General features: G+C 50.0%; 1 protein-coding gene across 1 annotated transcript in view; it reads right to left on the bottom strand.

The window, feature by feature from the left end:
* The window catches only part of CACNA1H (calcium voltage-gated channel subunit alpha1 H), a 71,842-nt gene extending 52,777 nt beyond the window's left edge, over nt 1-19,065 (bottom strand). The window contains exons 1-5 of the mRNA XM_032231304.1: nt 18,946-19,065; nt 18,527-18,660; nt 17,880-17,977; nt 11,790-11,949; nt 8,342-8,657 (exon numbers count right to left, since the gene is read on the bottom strand). Of these exons, the coding sequence (XP_032087195.1) occupies nt 8,342-8,657; nt 11,790-11,949; nt 17,880-17,977; nt 18,527-18,660; nt 18,946-19,038 (801 nt within the window). The 5' untranslated portion in view covers nt 19,039-19,065. The remainder of the gene's footprint in view (nt 1-8,341; nt 8,658-11,789; nt 11,950-17,879; nt 17,978-18,526; nt 18,661-18,945) is intronic.
* Nucleotides 19,066-19,290: the final 225 nt, after the last annotated feature.

Below are 19,290 nucleotides of genomic sequence, written 5' to 3'. Positions count from 1 at the left end.
GTTAAGAGCATCATCAGGGACCAGTTAAGAAGCAGAAAACCCCAAAAGGACATGGATATTCCCACCCCCCTTCCAGGTTTTTCTGGATTCTTCTCCTTTCTGTTCTCCCAACCACTCCTTGCTCTCTCCCCCCACTCCCTGCACCCACCCTTCAACATTTATTCAGCTCACACAGAGTCCTTGTGAGCACCAAGCGCTGGAGAACACAGTGACTCTCACCCCCCTCGAGTGAAGGTGGATCACTTCCTCCCCCATTGCTCTGATGGGCATTTGAGCTGGCAGAAGAGGCTGAAGGGGAAACCGAGAGCCGGGATCTCTCTGGTTTGTCACTTCTAGAACCTTCCACTGGAGTCAACTTGCTCCCCGTGCATGGATATAATTAGGCCGTCTGCGGACTGCACAAATTGCCAACTTCATCCCCTCCCCAGTGGTTCCTCTCTATCAGAGTGAAGCCCCTTCCATCCCGAAACCCAACAAGCTGAGAATTTAACTGTTCTCAAGAGCGAAAGGGAGAGTGTGGGCTGCCCATGAAGGCTTCACCTCCTGCCTTCCATAAAAAAATGATCTCCTCTGGCAACCGATGTGCTTGTTCTCCTGCAAAACTCCCAAGCTCTGCGGTTTAATCAGATGCCCCGTTCTCTGCTCTCCCAAGGCAGGAAGAAGCCAAACAGATTATCCAAAGTGACGCCAACCCAAGAAAGGAAAATATAAAGATTAACATCAAAGGCTGTTGGTGGTTAGTTATTCTTGCCTGCATGCAAGCACACACGCATACACACGCACACACACGCACAGAGGGGCACAGCTGGTTGGTTAAGATCTGCTGGCGCCTGAAGGAAGAGTATTTCTCTGTGGGGCTGTCATTGCAATAATGAGAGCTCTTCTCTTTCCCCCACTTTGCCCCGTTTTCCCTTCCAGGGCACGGTTTTCTTCGTTTTGATGGAATTCAAAACTTGGAAGCAACGAGCTAAGAAGAACAACTAAGGAGATACGGTGAGACCTTGGGCTCTGTCTTTGGAGAAGCTGAGCCAGGTTCAACACTTGGGATCATGTGGGAGGGATATATTTCAGTTTTCCAGGCTTTCCTTGGGTCAAAATCAACCTACGTGAAGCAAGGAGGCCGAGCTACAAGGAAGGAGTGCTAGCTTTCTACATGCAAGGCTTGAAGTAGAAGCTTTCTAGTGATTCAGAAAGTCTCAGGGTGGTCATAATTTATCCCCCCTCCCTCCCTTTCCTGAGTGCAGGATTTGCCTCCCCGCCGAGGCCATCCTGGGTTTCAGACCTGATCTCCGTCGCGGAGGCCGTCAATGGCCTGAAATGCACCACGAAGGCTTTTCTTTTCCACTGGCTCAGCAGCGTGCATGGACGTTGCCTAATAGTCCTTGCTGCTGTCACCGCTAAAAGCCTGAACAAGGGGAAGGATATTTTAATTGCACGGCAAAGCCACGGCACACCACTTGCGCTTCCCATCGTCTTCTTGCTACGGGAGGAAAGAACCGAAGACTTAATTAACACCACAAGAAGCGAGTTGGGCTGAAACCTGCATGTGGACATGCCTGAAGGTTGCAGTGAAGCAGTCAAGATGGAGCCATAATGGCACACGGACAGAGCGCATAAAAGAAGGCGAGGCATCAAATCCAACATTGTGAGCACCATCTTGATTTTTTTCCCCATTCCTCCCTTGCAGAGACCCAGAAGCAAAGGGGAAGGTCACTCCTTAACACGATCCTTGTCCTGAGGCACAGTCTGGTTGCAGCGAGCCTCCACCACCACTATAGGGTCCAAACTGCAGGAAGGAGGGAGAGGGTGCCAGGGAGCCTTTCCTGGAGACGCCTTTGGAGCAAAACGCTGGCGCTCTCAGTCAGCTTTGGAAGATCTTGAGAACTTCAGCTGGATTAAGCTTGGGTCGTAGCACTCGGTTGACCTCATCCGGACTGAGAAGCTAATCTCAGAATGCTTCTGTCAAGTGGTCACCTCTTGACCAGGGATGAAGACAGAGCAGAGACTTCAGGATTTTCAAGCAGCCACATATGTGAGTCGTAAGCCATGTACCAGGGAGCGAGGCATTTTCCTGGCCCAGGGTGGAACGGAACAGCCTCCAATAGCACTTAGACTTATATCCCGCTTCACGGGGCTTTTACAGACCTCTCTAAGTGGTTTACGGAGTCAGCATATTGCTCTTAAAACAATCTGGGTCCTCATTTTATCCACCTCGGAAGGACGGAAGGCTGAGTCAACCTTGAGCCTGGTGAGATTGGAACAACCAAATTGCAGTCAGCCGGCAGTCGGCAGAAGTAGCCTGCAGTACTGCACTCTGGCCACTGTGCCATCACAGTTTGTCTCCTGAAGAAACTCTCTCCAATGGAGGGTCTCTCCTAAAGAAACTCTTCTCCAGATACTGTAGAATCAACTAACTCAAGGAACTCAACATCGCACGGTGAACCCTGGTTTCAGGCTGCTGTGAAAGGGAGCTCGGACAATTCCTGAGAGGGATCCAGCTGGTGGCTCACTGGAAGGATCCCCCCAGCCTCAAAGATGGTCCATCTGAACGCTGGTGGTGGGGAGGAGACCCACGGAGAAGAACGTGCCCCTTGTTTCCCCCTTGTGGGCTTCCCCAGAAGCATCTGGTTAGCCACGATTGGAAACAAGATACTGGCTTATGTAATTATTCCCATCTATTCATGGCCTGATCCATTGGACCTCTCCAGATAAGCCATTAAGAGGTCCCTTATCAACCCCCAAAGGGCAGAGCCCTGCATGCTTTCTTGGAAGACGCCCCCAATGGGTGCGAATCCCCTCAGAGAGCGGAGCTCATCTGCAATAACATCTCCAGGGGCATCTAAGAACGTGAGTTTCAAAGAAAGGGAGGCATGGGAGTGAAGGCCACGAGAGAGAAGGGGTTGGAAGATGTCTCAGCCACCATCACGTCAAGATCCTTCTGGCTTGCTGCAAAAGGAAAAGATGGAACCTGGCCAGTTGTCCGTCTCCTGCCTTGGCACCTCAATTTGGGAGCAGCTGGGCAGCCTTGAAGCCTCCTCCTCCTCCTCCTCCTCCTCTGCAGAGCCGTGCTGGGAATCCAGAGCTGGCGGGCATCTTGTAAGGGAAACCGAGACACTGCTGGCATGCCTTGGTCCCACGCCAGGCTTTCCCTTCTGTCACCATGCCACGTCTTCCTAGGATGGGTTTCCCGTCACTCTGCTGGAACAGCTGCAGAAACAGGTGGCTGCTTCTCTCCACATTCACCCCAAAGAAGAACGGGCTGAGGAACCCCCAGGACATTGGAGACGGAGAAGGCTTCCTTGGTGGGAGAGAGCCTCAGAGAGGAATTCAGGGAAAGCAAATAAGTGGGAATAAAACTCTGGGGTTTCTCTCCTCCTCCTCCCACTTCACGCGTGGGGCTATGCCACGTTTCAGGGAGGAAAAAATACGGGCAGGGAATCAGGCGCACAGTATCTGTTTCCTGGCCTGCAGAAGTTTCTCTTCCTGTATGGTGGGCTTGGTGGTGCTCATGCAGATGTGCTCTAAGTCTTGTTTCAGTCCCTCTGGAATGTAACTCATGGACTCTGCTCACACCTCCGGGGAATAGGGCGGCATAGAAATATAATAATAATAAACTCAACTCAACACCAGATGCTTTGCAGCTCAGGTCAAGCTGGAGGAGCTGCGATTCTACAAAATGCTTAGCTCTGTTGCAATTATTTCGGTTTGGTCTTTCTTTGTAGGGTTTAGTGGGTTGTGGATTCCTTTGATGTGAGGTGTGAATCATGCTGAGCAAAGGCAGCATTTGGGCCGGCCAGAGGATTCCAAGCGATGCAGTGCTGTGACCTCTTAACATGATATGTGGATTTGCGAGATCCTCTCATGAATAAAACAGATGCTCATGTCGCTTGTAGGGAGGCCCTAATTTTTCCCTTTTGCATTGAGGAAACCAGTTGGAATTCTTGAAAAGTGGCAACTTTCTCTGGCAGGATGTGCCAAATGAACTCCCACCTCTGGCCCAAAAGGCCAGGAAGGAAACTGTCTCCTTTGGGAGACATGAAAGAATTCCCATTGGAAGAATTATTCTTTTATCTCTTCAAGGCTTATTATTTTACTTTCTAAAATATATTTAATTTTCTGGTTCTAGATCAAGTTTTCAAAAGGCAAACTTCTGACTTCCTTCCTTCCCTCCCTCCCTCCCTCCCTCCCTTCCTCCTTTCCTTGAAACTCCTCCGAATAAACCATGATCCCAATGTTGGAATGAAGCTGCTGGCAAACTGACCTCTCCATCTCTGCCAAGAAGGAAAGAAAGAGGGACGGGGGATTCTAAGGATGCGCTTTGGATGGAGGATGCGCTGACTTTCCTAAAACCTGTGGTCAAATCTTCCTTTCCTTGGTGAAAACTGGTGGGGCAGCAAACGCTCCTGTTTCTCTGTCCGCAGAAGTCTGAGAGACGACTTGCCCGGAAACTTCACAGCCCAAAAAACATTGATCAACTGCAATTGTAGTAATGGAAAATAAATTGTGCTTCATTACATATTCATGAGCCTTGATTTATCATAGTAATTAGCCTCAGCATTTGCTGCGCTGTGGCGGGCAGGAAAATGGAATTCATGGTTTGGTGGTGGGTGAGCGCATCAATCCAGCAAGCCTGCCCTGCAGATTGGATGGCGGGAAAGCAAGAAGCCGAGATTTGGAACGGTTTCCTTAGACAAGCCATTGGCAACAGTCCACTGGATTGAAGGGACGAAGCAGATCTGCCTTGAATCCTTTTGTGTAATTGGTAAGCGTGAGACCCTCCGTTCCACTGGAGAGATGGTCTCCCAGGCCTGACTGGCATGGGGGGCTCTCTGTGTCTATTCATTTTCCTATCTCCAGATGCCAGGGCCCCTTTGCCAGCCGAGAAGCTGTGGGTGTCAGCCTCTGCTTTGCTGCTGCTTCGGCTGCCATGAAACGGGGAGGGGGGGGCATGTTATTTGGGAGGGGTTTACTAATTGTGCTGGAGGAAGATTCTGGAGTTCTACTGCCTGTCGGACTGCGCATGCGGAGGAGTTCCCGCCAAGGCTAACGGCACCGACATTCCATCTTAGTGATGCCTTTTGAAGTTATCTCACACCGGACACTTAGGAGAATTATGATTGGACTGTAACTGGGATGCCAAGAGGTGGGGAAAGGGTTATTCTATATATCCATCGCTTTCGCGCCTAAATAATCAGTCTTCGCTTTGCTACGCCTTTAATCATTTATAATTAGTAAAAGTACACTTGATTTCTACCTATGGAGTCTTGTGGTCTTTCTTTCCTAATTACTCAATGAAGAGGTGCTGACAGTGGGACTGATTGGCAGATCCAAAACTCCGCCTAGAAGATCAAGGAAGGAAGATGGGGGAAGCAGAAGACAATTATCCAAGAGGAGAGCCAAGCCAGCCAGATAATTCTTTGGATGGAGGATCAGTCCTCCTGGAGGGACGAACCGCCAGGAATTCTCTTTCCATAACATTCTGGAGTTCCTGCAAATTCCAACCCTTTCTGCTGAAATGCAAGAGAGCCTCATCCGTTTTTTTCCCCCTCTGGATGGGCTGTAAGAGGAAGGAGCTTTCCTCCTGCTGTTGATCTGGAGCCCGAAACAAATCAGATTATTGCTGGATGCCTCATCATTTCTGGAGCTCTGCGCCCTTCCCTCAAAGCAACTGGGGGAATCTGCTGCACACTGCCGAAACGGCAAGACACGGTTGGGACATTGCCTCATTCCCACACATTGTGGGGCAGAGAACCAGGCCCTGCCCCAAAAACTGAGAAGCAATTTTGCCTGTCTCGGACTAAGCCTCCCTGGTCCCAAGGTGGCTGCACTTGAGAGCCACAAAGATTTGCAGGCACGATGTCTCCTGGAATGAAATGAACCCTTGGTGAATTGTGTAGCATTCAAAAAAAAGAGAATTTGCTTGAAATACACAGGAGGGAGAACCGCGGGATCGCAGGAAGAACATTGCGTTCCAAAGAGTATATTTTGTTGGAAGGCATCTCCCTTGATGGCTCAATCAAGCCCTGCTGAAGAGGCTTCCTTGGCCTTCTCTTGGCCATCTGCAAGGTGGAATTCCTTCTCTGCTGATAGAACCAATCCGTGGGTGAAAATTCAAGGCCGCCTCACTGAGAAAAACATGTCGGAGGGAAGACGGCCTCCATTCATCTTCCCTCTCTTTCCTGAAGCTGTCAGGGGGGGGAGAGGGGCAGACGAGAGAAGAGGCGCCAGAAAACGAAATCCCAAATAATATTAAAGCTGCTGTCAGCAGCAACCGGAGTTCACGGCAGGATTTTGATAACTTCTTTTGACAGACGGAAGCTGAACTCCCTGCCTTGGAGGCTCATGATCTGCCCAGCCGAAGAACGAAAGGAGGAGCAGGACCGGTGAAGCTCCCAAACTTTGCTTCCTCCATGGATTCTGAAGATCCGGCTTCTCCTACCAGATGTGCAGCGTTGGGTCCATGCTGTAGGACTCAGCCTGGCCCACGTTAGCTGTGCCACGAGAGTCAGGGCCAAGAGGATGAGGAAGCACAGAGGGCTGGAAGAACCCACCCAATGGTAACGACCCAGGACAGACTCCCAACGGAACCAGAAAGCCGTTTCCAGCCCTACCTGGCGTTCTGCAACTGCCACCCGTGGGGAAAGGGAGATGCATCTTGGCCCAGGTTGAGGGCTCATTGCAAAAAAGGGATCCTGGCAACTTAAGCAAAGCCCTGAGCATCGTTGTGAAGTCCAACTAGCAGCTTCCTCGGAACCATCCAGATGCCGTCGACTACGCAGTGTCGTCTGGCGGCTCCTCGGGGGAGAGCCTTCTCTGTAGCTGCCCCGGCCCTTTGGAACGATCTACCCCCTGAGATCCGGACCCTCCCCACTCTCTCGGCCTTCCGAAAGTCTGTTAAGACCTGGCTGTTCCGGCAGGCCTGGGGCTGCTGATCTCTGATTGAGCGTCAGCCCCATTAACATCGAGTGTATGTTGTGTCCTTTTTCAATCCGCTGTTTTGTATTTTTAAAATTCTTTTAATATTTTTTTAACTGTTTTTATGCAAGCCGCCCGGAGTCCTTCAGGATTGGGTGGCATACAAATCCATTAAAATTGAAATTGAAATTGTTCTGAAGATGCTCCCGAGAGGCATGCAGAGCATAAACCCTCTGGCTGCTTTGCGGTGCCCTCCCCCCCCACCCCCAGCCCCACTTGAAGGGGAAAGACGAAGCTCATTCCCACGAGGCAAGAATCCCGCAGCGTTAAGATTCAGCGGTTGCAGTTCCAACTGGGAGAACTCCAGAGTGAGACGCCTCTCAGCAGCCTGGGCGATGCGCTGAACGCTTCATTTACCTCCTTATTTACTCCTGCCAACAATTGACATGGTAATATAATGAGGTGGGCAATGCCCCTCGCGAAAGGGGTCAGCAATAAGCGGAGTCCCGGCCAGTTCCTGCCTCCGTAGCTTCTTGGAGGGACCTGAAATATTTCACCGTTAATTTAGGTCCGGTCTTCTCTCTTTCACCCCAGAATATAATTGCTTCCCATCAATCGTACCAGGAATTGCTTTTAGAATGAATCACGAGAGACGAGAGCCCAGGACACCATAAAGGCACAACGAGGGTGCATGATGTGGAGGGGGGCAGAAGAGATGAGGAGGGCCTGGGATTCCCTCCCCCCTCCTTTCGGCTCAAGGTGAGCAGAAGCTTTTCAAAGGCTGCAGTTCAGTCTTTGGATGGTTGCCTTCCTGCTTTGGGGAGACCTTTGCAGGCTCCTTGGTGCTCTCTGAGCTAGGCTGCTTTCTTGCAGGCATTTGTTCCAGAACTGATGGTGTTCCCTAGATGGGTCATGAAATGTCTGCAAGAAAATAACCAAGCTCAGAAAGCACCAGGTTCTCCTCCTCCTCCTCCTCCTCCTCCTCCTCCTCCTCCTCCTCCTCCTCCTCCTCCTCCTCCTCCTCCTCCTCCTCCTCCTCCTCTTCTCCTCTCCACAACCTCACTCCCTTCTAGGACTGATGATGTTCCCTAGATGGGTCATTAAATGTCTGCAAGAAAACCCCTAGGCTCAGAGAGCACCAGGGACCCCACAGTCCTCCTCCTCCTCCTCTTCCTCACACCAATGACGTTCCCTAACTGGGTCTCTGCAAGAAAACATTTCTCATCGCATTATTTTAGCTACTACTGCAACTTGCACCAGGCTCTTGCTAGTTTGCAACCATAAAACAAGGACTCGAGTTATTTTGCTTTGCTGGCCCTCCCAGGGCAGAGGAAGCATCTCGTTCAGCATCCTTGAAGGTGATTCCCCCTCGTGGCTGCTGGTCATCTCAAACCCTCTGTCGCAATCCACGAGAAAGACTCCTTACCTGAAAAATAGCTATCCAAGCATAGCCAATATTATCAAAATTAATAGCTCCGTTGTGCGGGTTCAAGTCCCCCGTCCTGCAAACGTTGTAATACTGGTTCCAGTTTATGCAGGTGTTACGGGCACCCAAGTCCAGCGAGTCCAATTCCGGGTTGTAAGCGTCCATGGTTAACGTGCAGTCCATCTTGTACTCCTTCCGGTTCGGGATGCTGGAGCACTTCTGCATGCCGTTATCCCGGAGGGACGAACAGATGAAGGGGTTTTCCTCCCCCTCTTCTGGCCGGTAGTACTTATGCAGGAAAGTCAGGTTGTGTGTCCTTGAGAAGGAGAAGGAAGGAAGTGGGGGCGGGGGGAAATAAAGCAAGAGATGGTTAAGACGCAGATAATATTTTGGTACCTGAAACGTGAATTCCTGCTGGATGCAGATAGGAAATTAGAGTTCAGCCAAGTGGGGAAAATTCAAACATGTGACCTTTTTGGCACTCAGTGCTGAAAAGGTTTCCCATCAGTGACCTAGAGGGCTCATGGAATGTCCACAAGAAAACCACCATGCTCAGAGAGTACCAAGCCCCCCACCCCTAGTTCGACTGGGCTACAAATATTCTCTTCTAGAAGTTTCTTTTTTTATTTTTTATTTTTTTTAAATGTGTTTTTTATTTTCCATTTTTCATTTTCATACAGTCACATATATACTGTGCTTAACCGGGGCCATACAACATAAAACAATAAACACAACAATTCCTCTTGTCAACAATACCCCCCAAAATAGAAACCCAATATACCTCTTCGACCCTCCATACACCTCTTTCTTTCACCCCCCTCCAACTTTCCATCCAAAAAAATAATAATAGAAGTTTCTTGTCATTTCATGGAAGGATGGGAGGAAAGGATTGGAGAGCTGCCTTAGGAAAGGCCAATTCCCAGGGCAATGATTAGCCTATGGAATTCACAGCCACAAGGAAGGTGTGAGAGGCTGCCCAAGTGCTGGAATCAAGAGTTTGATTGAGAGGAGGAGTGGGAGAGAAGAAAGATGGGAAGAGAGGGATAGGATAGGAGAGAGGGTAAGGGGGGAAGATGAGGTTGATAAGGAGGAGTGGAATGAAGAGAGAGGAGAAGGAGAAAGGAAGGGGAAGTAGAGTAGGAAAGGATGATGGAGGGAAGATAGAAAGTTGGAGAGAGGTAGAAGAAAGAGGTGTATGGAGAGCAGAAGAGCCAATAATGGGTTTTTATCTTCCTGGGCGTTGATGACAACAGGAGCTGATGTATTTACTATTTAATACAATAGGATATTGGCTATGTAATAGTATATATGTGATTATATGTTATGAAAATGGAAAATAAAAAAGTATATCTAAAAAAAAAGGGAAAAAAAGAGTTTGGCCAACCCAATCTCCATGAGACCTGGACCTTTCCTTCTGGCCTTTTCATGGCCATGTCCAACTCTCTTGGATATCCTTCAACTCTCTCCCCCGCCCTCCCCCAGCAAGTTCCTCCTTTCGGGAGCTGTGCATTTTTTAAATAAAACCTCTCCCTTGGCACATCTGTCAAGGGAAGGACCCTCTTTTGGGTTGCCCGAGGAGCAGGGAGAGAGAAACTCACCGCTGCCGAAGGCTTATCTCAAATCTTTTTTTAATTGCGCTGGAATTGGGTTGGCTGCTTTGCAGAGATAGTGGCAGGTTTTAATTGCTAAGGACTGGGTGACTTGTTTTCTAACCTTTCCTTTGCTTTGATCAGACCTGGCCTTTGAATTTCAGAAATAGGCAGAGTTCTTTGGCCACCGGTTGCCCAGCCCTTTTCCTTAGATGTCTTTGTAGCCCCCTCCCATTGTTGCATTTCCTCCCCACCCAGAATAAGAGTGTTGCCAATGGTCATCCTATTTTGTGGTGCAATATTGGAAAACAATTCTCCATTTCTGGGGTCCTCTTACAAATCTACCTCCCAGGTCCCTTCCATCCTTATCGTTCTGTTCTATCTCAGGCTCGGGGGGGGGGGGGCTAGGGGGGTATATTAGGGGATTCTTGCTGTGCTGAAGGATTGCAATCAGATCAGAGTAAACCTGGGTAAAATCAACAGAAACAGCTCCAGGACTGGTTCCTGTTTTCCAGGTCTGGCTCAAGGCTCAATTGGAAGAATTTGTACTCCCGTTTCCAGGCTCCAGACACGGTCGGTACTTGTAATAGCAGAATAACAGAAGCTGGAAGGGACCTTGGAGGTCATTTAGTCCAACTCCCACTCAGGCAGGAACCCCTACACCATTTCAGACCAATGGCTACCCAATCTCTTCTGAAAAACGTTCAATGGAGTGCCCACAACTTCTAGGTGCAATAAATAATAGCACTGATGGTGAAGTTGGATAGAGACTTCCATTGATTTAAGTCAATTTACCTCCCACTTTTTGGGTGGGGCAGTGTGTGAATGCGTAGATGTGTGTATGTATAACTCTGTATATTGCCTTCCACCTTCCTTCCTTGTTACCTCTTTCCCATTGCTATTAGTGGCTTAGCTAACTCAAGATGGGTGGCCTATAAATTTAATAAATAAGTAAAATGGGGAGAGGGATAGATGACCAGAGTCCCGCTCTTTGGCTGCCTCAACTGATTCCTGGAACCCTCAACAGCTTTGACTTCAGATTCAACGACAGGAACTCTAGTTCTTATCTAGATGGCAACCTGAACAGTATTTCGCACTAAGGTCAACAGACAAGGGTGTTGGATTCCAAACCCACATCTCCTTTTCTGGGGGCGTCTGTGATGCTGACGCTCTCGGAGAAGAGCAAGATAAGGCAGATGCTGCAGCCAGTAGAGGTTTTCAAGGTCTCCCTCTCCCCCACCCCACTATCTCCATGGGAAGAGGAATCGTGTTCGAAGCCACCTCGACTTATTTTAAAACCTCAGGCAGAAAATCCCCGGAGCATGCTCCCTCCTCCTCCTCCTCCTCCTCCTCCTCCTCCTCCGCCTCCTCTTCTCTTCCTCCTCCTCCTCTCTTCCTCTTCCTCCTCCTCCTCCTCTCTTCTTTCTCCTCCTCCTCCTCTCTTCTTTCTCCTCCTCCTCCTCCTCTCTTCCTCCTCCTCCTCTTCTCTTCCTCCTCCTCTCTTCTTTCTCCTCCTCCTCCTCTTCTCTTCCTCCTTCTCCTCCTCTCTTCTTTCTCCTCCTAGTCCTCTCTTCCTCCTCCTCCTCCTCTCTTCCTCCTCCTCCTCTCTTCCTCCTCCTCCTCCTCCTCCTCTCTTTCTCCTCCTCCTCCTCCTCCTCCTCTCTTCCCTCCTCCTCCTCCTCCTCCTCTCTTCCTCCTCCTCTCCTCCTCCTCCTCCTCCTTTATCAGCAAAAGCCAAGACTATATTAAAGGAACTCTTTGCAGTTGCTGGGTGACGGGCAGAAGCGGCTGCCTGAGCCTAGCAACTGTAGGGCTGGTGCAAGGAGAGGGCGGGAAAGGGTCACCTTTGGAAAACTTACCTTTGAATGTGGGAATCCAGGAAACACCTGTTCCTCAGCAGCCCGGCCCACAGCTGGACACCCACGATGCCAAAGATGAAAAAGACAAAGAAACACAAGAGAAGAACGTTGCCTAACATAGGCAGAGTGTCTAGGAGCAGGGTGACAAGAATGCGCATACCTGTGGAGAGAGCAGAAAGGGGGTGGTGGTGAGGAGGAGGCAGAGGAGGGAAGCCTTTGGCCAAATTGGGAGACAGATCCAGCCAGAGGAGGCTGCTTCCTCCAGGGAAACACCTGTATGGGGCTTTCAGGGAGAGATCGGGTGGTCTCTGTTCATTCTGGGCTCTTGGTTAGAGAATGCGGACTAGGAATGGAGCGCTAAGGAGAAAAGCTCCTTCAAGTCCAGTTAGTGGTTCCGTGTCCAGATTGTTCTCCTGGCAAGACACGGAAGAGGGTTCTCTTCTCCTGGTTTTTAATCTCTTCACTAGAGCTTCCAACTGTGGATATTTTTGGTGAACCCCCATCCTAGGAACCCAACTTGGCTTTCTAGATCAGTTAAGGCCAGCCAGTTTTCTTGACCCGCTTGCTGGACTCATGGTCAACATCACAGACTCTCCCCGTACAGTTTCCTCTACTGATGTGCCATTGACATCTGGGCCAAGGCCCACGGCTGTCGGATTTCCAGGGGGCTTCCTCATCAAACGCATAAAACATAGATGGCCAGCCCATAGTGTGAGTTCAATAACCCATGGATACATCTTTAAACTAGTTCCATGCCTGACATCTCCACTTAAGGGTCCATTGTGTGAGACAGGGAGTGCAACAAAACACTTGAAGTCAGTGTTTCTCAACCTTGAGAGCATGAAGCTGCGTGGACTTCAACTCCCAGAATTCCCCAGCCGGCTGACTGGGCAATTCCGAGAGTTGAAATCCACGCATCTTCAAGCATCTGCATTAAGCTATTATCAAAAAGAAAAGGTATTAAACCTTAACCCAGTGGCCATCAGAAGTGGAACAGCTCAATCCTGGGATCAAATGACCTCAAGGTGCACTTGAACTGAAATAATTATTAATCAATACCATCAGCTTCCTAGCAGATAATGGGCTGAGGAGAGCCTTCGGGACTCTCTCTGGGTTTGGTTATTAGCCGAGTGGTTCAGAGGCATCTTCCACCCTGCCTTTTGTTGGGGGAGTAGGGGGTGGGCAAACTGCAGGCCACCTTCAGCCAACATAAGACAGGTGGGAAGAAGGTAGGGTACCTGCTGCCACAGGCAGAATCCAATTTATAGGGGGGGGGAAGCTTCAGGAAACTCAGCAAACGTTAAGGCTTTGCTGTGAATCGGGGGATCAGAAAGGATTACGGGGATAACAGATACTATCTAAGATTCATTATATCCCCACAGTCCGACTGCTGTCGATCTGCTCCGTGGCTGGCTGATCCTTGAGCTAAGCCTCCCATCAAAGGGGATCTGGAAATGACTTCTTCCTTGAAAGGAAACTGCCGAGCTGGGTTGAACCCCGGATCTTCCTAACCAACTGAGCCCCAGGCTGCATCCTTGGAGACGTCTGGAAGGATAGCGCTGCTCTGGTTCGGAACACCAAGCTGAGCTCCAGGCCTCAGCTAAATAATGAAGCACGCTAAGGATTTGCATAAACATCAGGCCGATAGCACTGATGCTAATGTGAATATTAGTACTAATGTTCTCTTAGATGATTAGAATAAGTTTTGCTCTCCCTTTTGCTAACTCGGAGAAAAAAAAAAAAAGGAAATTATCTGGGCCTTGCAAACAAATGCTCTGAGAAAACTCCAGTTAAGGTGGCAAGGAGGTTGGCTGCTTTTACTGCCCCAGAATAGGACAGTTGCATGCCTCCAACTCCAGGGCCCATTCTGTAAACCCCCATTTTATTCCAGTAATCAAGATTCTCTCACCTTCCTTGGATATAACTGTGTCCCAATAGGGACAGGAGCCCAAGAAAAGGACCTCTGAAGGCATCTGGTTAAAAGTTTGGCATCTTCCACCTTAGCGCTCATAGAACCGGGTGAACTGGTAGTGGTAATTTGGCCTGGGTCGCAGAACTGGCAGCGACCCAGGCTGGCCACGCCCTTGAACCGGTTCCTTGTCCTCCTCTGCCATTGCTGGCTTTTTTTATTAGCTTTTCATGGTCTTTGCACATGCGCAAATTTACAGTGAACTGTGCATGCACAAGCAACACGCTTCTGGCGTGCATGAAGCATACCGGTACCAACGCTGGTAGGAACCCACCCCTGAGTGGGAGGTAGAGACAGAACAAAAACTACAGTCACAGGAAGCAATTTGTAGATTAGAAGATGGAACAATGTTGTTCATTTCGGTTTTATAGCTGCAATAATCAATATCTGAAAATGTTCTGAGATTCAGAAGTTTCTAAAGGTCCCTCAGAAGCTGTTCCAAGATCTCCCTGGGGCTCAGATAATGCGTCCTCCTCAAGATGACCTTGATCTTCTGGATCGGGGGAGAAGCATTTGGGATCCATGACCTTCAATGAGGTGGATTGTTCCTGTCGTCTAAATCACTCAAGCCCAACATTTGCCCTACCTAAAAAGGAATCTCTGAGCCACTAGCTGAGGAGCAACTGAGTTGGCCCTCAGCTGAGTTGCTCTGTTGGTCCTCAGCTGGTGGCCCAGAGATTCTTTTTTAGTCCTTCCCAAAAGATGTTCACCCCAAAGGGAGGTGTTAGAAACCTGTCCCTGCATTTGGTGACAACAGTGGGGAGACAGGGTTGGAACCAGAATTCCTATTGCTAACGGCGTCCTGCCCGATTTCATGACATTTTCTATGAAGTCAGTCAGTGTGGTTGTTAAGTGAGCCACACAGTTGTTAAGCAAATCCAGCATCTCCAATTGACTTCGCTTGTTGGAAGCAGGCTGGGGAGGTAACCAATGGCAATCCGATGAGCCCAGGGTGCTGCAACCATTGTAAACCCCTGCCTGTTGCCAAGGGCCTGGATTTAGATCACCTTCTCTCACCGGGACTGAGTTGAGTGACATCTGCAAGCAAACAATCCAGCTCAGAAACCCTAAGGCAGTGTTTCTCAACCTTGGCAACTTGAAGATGACCGGACTTCAACTCCCAGAATTCCCCAGCCAGCGAATGCTGGCTGGGGAATTCTGGGAGTTGAAGTCCAGACATCTTCAAGTTGCCAAGGTTGAGAAACACTGCCCTAAAGAGTCCAAGGGGTAGAAATTCTCCCACAAGCTCTCAAGGCCAGGACTTCTGTCTCCATCTCTCTGTCTCTCTGTCCCTCTGTCCCTCCCTCCCACTTCTCATCAGTTCCATCAGCCTCTGGAGAATTTTACCCAAATATCCCTTTGCAAGAAGTGCCAGACTCCAAGCGTCCTTCCTCAAATGGCCTTAGAGCTGGTAGGAAGGGGATGCAGGGAAACTGCTCAGACTGGCACGTCCCCCTTCGCCAAGGCCGCCGGGAGCGTTGGCCATCCCCAGTAGCTGGATTCCACTGAAAAGCTTTTCAGACAATGCGAGAGAACGTCGATGCTGCTTTGCTGGCAAGTACCTGGCCTGTTTTCCTTCGCCTGTTACATCAGCTCTCCGCGAAATAGGATTTCGGATGAAAAGCAATCAAGGGGCTGCTGGTATATTAGCATATCAGCTAAGAATCACTCAAAGCCAAGTGGGCCCAACCAGGAAATGAATCCGACGACGGGTTGGCTTAGCTTCCAAATTGGATTGAAGAGAGAAACAGCTGGAAGGGGCTTAACGCTCACTTGAACCTCTCCAAGCAGGCGAATGGAGGGCTGCTTTGGCTTGGCAGCTGAAGGGCTGCCGGAGGCGCCTTTGAAGAACCAGCAACCTTCTCGGGGAATCAGGAGGGGGGGGACAGAAGAAGGGGGTGTCCATTGGAAAGATCCCGAATGACAAAATGCGGTTCCACCACAAAACCGCGGAGGACAAAATCGCGCTCGACGAAAGCGCGTACGTGACGTCATCACAGCGCGACGAAAACATCGCGCTGTGATTGATAAATGTAAAAATAAAGCGAAAACCTTACCCTAACCCCCCCAAACCTAACCCTAAACCTAACCCTAAACCTAACCCTTAACCTAACCCTAAATCTAACCCTAAACGTAACCCTTAACCTAACGCTAAACCTAACGCTAACCCTTAACCTAACGCTAAACGTAACCCTAACGCTCTAAACCTAACCCTAACCCTTAACCTAACCCTAACCCTAACCCTAAACCTAACCCTTACCTTTATGTGAATCGGCTTGCTTTAATTTAATTTTTATTTCAATTTTTAATTTTTTTCGTCGCGCTGTGATGACGTCAAATGCGCGCTTTCGTCGAGCGCGATTTTGTCCTCCGCGGTTTTGACGGGTCACGCAAAATGCATTCCCAAAAGGCAAGGAGGAGTGGAGAACCTTTTGAGCAGAACCCTGTGGATTCCAGATGAGGCGGAACTATGATGCATCTGGAGACCTAGAACACTAGAGGCCCCCTCCCAATATCGAAGGGGTTGCCAGAAAGAAGAGGGAGTCAAGCTACTCTTCAAAGCCCCTGAAGTCAGGAAAGAGAAACAAGGGGTGGGGGTTAATCAAGGAGAGAAGCAACCTGAGATCTAAGGAGAAATTTCCGGTCAGGGAGAAGGAGGTTTGGAAAAACAGATTGGACAAGCACTTGTCTGAAATAGGACAGGGTCTCCTGCTCGAGCAGGGGTTGGACTAGAAGCCTCCCAAGGTCCCTTTCAACTCTATCATTCCGGAGCTCTCCTGCATATTCAGGGAAGGGCCAGGAGAAGCATGATCCGTGGGGAGGGGGAGCACTAAAAGTCTTCTCCCTCAGCTGCTTCTCCCCATTGGTCAGGAGCCAACTTCTAGCAATGGCAAAGTTGGGGAGGGGGTTCTGCCAAGCTGTCTCCCCCAGTAGCCTCCTCTGATGTCCTGCAGTCCCTCAGGGGCCAGGTGTGGCCATCCTCCATTCCTTCTGTCCACCAGGGTGGGCTTGGATGCCGGGATCCAGCAGTCATGGACTTGGCAAGCTGATCAATTTTATCTCTGGGGTGGGTGGGGGCCACCTCGCTTAGTCTGGAAACGCCTTGCCCTCCCCCCCCCGGGGTTTGCACTTCCTGGGGACTGGGAGATGTCAAGGACGCCAGCTGCTGAGCGGGGGGTGGAGTTGGAATGGATGTCCCCTCCAGGCCAAGTGGGCCGCATTCATCCTGTCTTTCTGACATTAATAGTTTTATTAGCTTCTCCAGAGTAATCCATGAAGACAGAAAGAAACACGAAGACGGCCAAGAAAATTATAAGTTCTCAAGGTCAACGAATGAGACAAAGAATGAAGACCAGGAAAGAAGGGAGGGAGGGAGGAAAATGGGAGGGAGGGAGGGAGGGAGGAGGAAAACTGAAGGGAGGGAGGGAGGGAGGAAGGAAGGAAAATGGGAAGGAATGGAGGGAGGGAGGAAGGAAGGGAGGAAACCTGAAGGGAGGGAGGGAGGAAAATGGGAGGGAGGAAGGAAGGAAAATGGAAGAGAGGGAGGGAGGAGGAAAACTGAAGGGAGGGAGGAAGAAAGGAAAATGGAAGGAAGGAATGGAGGGAGGGAGGAAGGAAGGGAGGAAACCTGAAGGGAGAGAGGGAGGAAGGAAGGAAAATGGAAGAGAGGGAGGGAGGAGGAAAACTGGAGGGAGGGAGGGAGGAGATGGAAATGGCCAAGGATTATGGAGTTTGTGGTCTCAAACATCTTGAGGGTACCAGGGTGAAGATTCCTGGCTGGATAAGAGGACCCAGCGGGGCTGATGTGAGTCTGTTCCTTCAGCTTCTCCACGGAGGGCTCTTGTGTTGCCTTGAGATTTTTCTTGGGGGGGGGAGCATTGGGGATGGGAGGTTTATGAATAAAACGAAAGCATTCAAATCAGTCTATTCTTTTTCCTGGACTGGGAGTTAACCCCCATGTTGGAGCTAAGACAGGCCTGGATTTTGGCGGCTCACCTGGTCAGGATTTCACGGGGCTTTTGCAAAACGAAGCTCTGGCAGTCCGAGACCCCGGTACCCAAGATTCTCCCCATGCATTCCGCCCACCAGGAAGCCCACCCACCCCAAAGGCTGTGACTTACTTGGCACCCTGTTAATGGCTCGTAAGGGCCTGAGAACCCGCACAGTCCGGATGGCTGAAAGGCTGACATTATGTCCATCCAGAGAATATTCCATCATGCTGGGAGGGAGAGAAAGAAGGAAGGAAACACGAGAGGTGAGGGAGAGGATGGGGCCGGCCCCTCGGTTGGAAAAAAAACATAGGCTGAGGCAGTCGGACCTTAACCAGGTTTCTTACATCTGCAATGTTTTGGGTCAACCTTCTGGAATATAAAAGCAGGTGACTGCATTGGACAGTTCATGCTTTCTTTCAGGGAAAATAAAACTTAGGAGCACTAAAAGGAAGCTGGACTCACCCCACCCCCTCCCTATCCACAGCCCAAATTTGGCCTTCAGTGCTGTCAATCAAGCCAGGAGTGTTTTTCACACCATTGATGGTGTTACTTAATTGAGTAATGAAATGCCTGCAAGAAAACAATCCAGGTCAGAAAACATCAAGGACTACACAGTCCTCCTCCTCCTCCTCCTCCTCCTCTCCAGAAACCCCTCTCCCTTCCAGCACTGAGGATGTTACCTAGCTGGGCCATGAAAGGTCTGCAATGAAGCCCTGGAGGTCAGAGAGCACCAGGGACACCGCCCCACCCCCCGCAGAAGCGTCCCGTCTACTGACCCAGCAATGACAATGAAGAAGTCGAGGCGGTTCCAGGTGTCTCCTAGATAACATTTGTGGCCAAAGATCCCCAGGGCGATCATCTTGATGATCATCTCCACAGCAAAGAAGGCGAAGATGAAGTGATCAAATGCCTGGATTTAAAAGAAGAAGGGAGCACGATGGAGAGGAGGAGGAGGAGGAGCGGAAGCTCCAGCCGAGGGTTGAGCTGGCCCAGGCCTTGTTCTTTGGCCGAGCTTCGCCCTAAACCTCAGCCTCCCTTTCACCCCTGGGGGGGGGTCTTAGACCTTGAAGGACCCTTCCCAGGCCACACCCGGCCTGCAGACTTCTCAAGGCTCAGGAGCAGCTGAAGACCAACCCACAAACTTCGAGAGGCTGAGCTCCAAGCCCACGTGAACAAAGCGACGTGTCTCTCTTACCTCCAGGATCGTGCACCGTTCCGTTTGGCACCTGATATCCTGACATGGCTGGAACATCCCGAGGGTGACGCAGTTCAAGAGGATAACCAGCATGCTGACGTGCTCGAACCAGGTGGGGAAGCAGAGTTAAGGAGAACCTGAGATGATGATGATGAAGAAGTTTCTGGGAGACACAACCTGCCCCCAGATCTCAGAAACACCCGTGGCAATCAAGAGCCTGGAATCTGAATGCTTATTAAGAAAGCCGCTCTGTCTCTTTTAATATCTACAGTTAACTTTCAGAGATAAGTATAAAAACATCCATAAAAACATATTTGAAAGCATGCTAGAGATAAAGCTAAGACC

This window comes from Thamnophis elegans, chromosome 14 (assembly GCF_009769535.1).
Source record: "Thamnophis elegans isolate rThaEle1 chromosome 14, rThaEle1.pri, whole genome shotgun sequence".
In the NCBI taxonomy this organism is placed as follows: Eukaryota; Metazoa; Chordata; class Lepidosauria; order Squamata; family Colubridae; genus Thamnophis; species Thamnophis elegans.
This window is presented reverse-complemented; position numbering and strand designations above follow the sequence as displayed.